Source organism: Buceros rhinoceros, unplaced genomic scaffold, assembly GCF_000710305.1.
Source record: "Buceros rhinoceros silvestris isolate BGI_N320 unplaced genomic scaffold, ASM71030v1 scaffold32067, whole genome shotgun sequence".
Lineage (NCBI taxonomy): Eukaryota > Metazoa > Chordata > Aves > Bucerotiformes > Bucerotidae > Buceros > Buceros rhinoceros.
Window position 1 is genome coordinate 6,550 of NW_010423288.1, and position 2,050 is coordinate 8,599.

At 55.1% G+C, this 2,050-nt stretch overlaps 1 protein-coding gene across 1 annotated transcript in view; it reads right to left on the reverse strand.

Annotated features, from left to right (window-relative positions):
* Positions 1–951: 951 nt before the first annotated feature.
* The window catches only part of TMEM222 (transmembrane protein 222), a gene marked incomplete at its 5' end in the record, with an annotated part of 3,255 nt that continues 2,156 nt past the window's right edge, over positions 952–2,050 (reverse strand). Inside the window, one exon of the mRNA XM_010140382.1 lies at positions 952–1,281. Within this exon, the coding sequence (XP_010138684.1) occupies positions 1,194–1,281 (88 nt within the window). The remainder of the gene's footprint in view (positions 1,282–2,050) is intronic.

The following is a 2,050-nucleotide window of genomic DNA, read 5'->3' on the forward strand; positions in this document are numbered from 1 at the left end:
AGGAAGTAAATAGACCTGCTGGAACCAGCCGCAGGAAAGCCAGTGCCCCAGTTTGCTGCTGGAAAGCTCAACCAGGAAATGGATGCTTTCCAGGCCTTCCCCCTCTTCTTTTCAACTCCGATGGCCCACCCTCAGCTCTCGATGCTTTCAAAACCCTGTGCTGAGCCTCCTGCCCCAGAAACAGGCACCTGCGGCTGCCGCCAGCTCTGCAGGCACAGGGGTGCTGCGACACGCGATGTACCGGGGAGCAAAGCGGCTCCTAACCCCGATTTTAGATACTCAGAGCGCAGGGAGAAGCAGGGAAGCTCTAATTTTTCTGGCACAAGCTAAAAGAGACTTTGCAGTGGATGCCCAACTCCCCAACGAGCTACTGAACGCATGCAGACTGCCATGAGCCCTTCCCAAGCCAGTCAATCCGCCTTTCCTGCCTTTCTGGGCTCACCAGCAGGACCGGATGAGTTTGCCCTGCCACAGAGCGTTCCTCGGAGGAGCAACCCGCTGTCAACGCCTTCCTGTCACTGGCGCTACTGGGGAGCCTGTCAGCGAGCGCTGCAGGACCCAACACCCTCGGGAGGAACCCTGGACCTCCACGGGGAAAGATGTGCGACAGGAGAGTCACGTGGTGAAGAAAGAACAGCCAAGAGGAAGACGCCAGGAGATCAGAGAGAACCTCACAAGGCGAATCTGCTCGTGCTCCTGAACCAGGAGGCAGGGTTTGCCTTGCAGCGTTTTATTTGGCACTGAAAGCGAAGGTGCCCAGGCCTCACCTTGACGTGTTGAAGAAAGAACAGCCAAGAGGAAGACGCCAGGAGATCAGAGAGAACCTCACAAGGCGAATCTGCTCGTGCTCCTGAACCAGGAGGCAGGGTTTGCCTTGCAGCGTTTTATTTGGCACTGAAAGCGAAGGTGCCCAGGCCTCACCTTTCCTTTCCTGACCGCGCTTCTACCTACCAAACCGCAGAAAGGGAGAAGGCAGGAGGCTTCGGGACCCCTGACACCAGGAGATGCCATCAACAGAACAAAAATAGAAGGAAAAGAAGCCACTTCCAGGAAACAAAGATGAGCTGCTACAATGGAGTGGAGTTGCCACCTTCCCCGGGAAACGCCTCGCAGAGTCCCCTGCCACCGTCTCGCTGGATCAGTCACAGTTTCTTCCTTCGCGTGCCCATGGAATGGGGAGTTCCCAGCCGCCATCACCGCAAGTGGAGCGTGAGCACAATGGTCACGATCACCCCCAGGAAGAGGACAAAGGGCAGCCAGGTCTTCACAAATCCCCCTATGCTGCAGAACGGGAAAAAAAGGGGGAAAGGGTTTAAATGTAAGAAATCAGCAGAGGATGAAAGGGAGAGAAGAGGGGGAGAATCACTGGAGAAATCGGAGGGAGACAGCTGCCCTCCTGACCGCTTATCCACCGCTGGCACTGCCACCTGGCACACCCTGGAGATTCAGTCCCTGGTGAAAACTGAGACCAAATCAGGTCCACAAATCACTATGTCACAAACGGCAGGGCTGGGCTCTCCTTCCAGCTTCAATTCAGGGCAGAGACGAGCGCATTGCACACCTGCACGGGCAGGAGAGCACAGAAAAGGACCCTGTTACCACAGGCCTTGCTGTTAGGGCTGCTGGTGTATTTAACCGAGACAGTGGGGACTGCACTTGCCTAAAAACTGGTAAAGAAGCTTTTCCAGAACAGGGAAGAGCCCACGGAAGTGGAGCAACTCCAACGCTTCACACAGGGCAGTCTGGCAGAATCTCCTCATCAGGCACAAGGAGCTGAAACGGAGATTAAGCGAGGAAAGCTCGGGGTCTCCCTCTCCACTCGGTTGGAAATCTGACTAGTTTTTATGTAAACAAGATTCAAGGCAGAGAAGAGAAGCCAGTAATCCTTGGAGACAAGCCATCCTGTGACCTTGTGTTCTGACCTAACCCAGCCGAAAGACACCACGGGATGAGATTTGCTTCAGGCAGCACGTCCCAGCTTCCAGGCACTCTAAATCAGCTCTTTCAGAAGCAGCATCTACCGCGACCCAGCAAGTCCACTCGGTTCTTT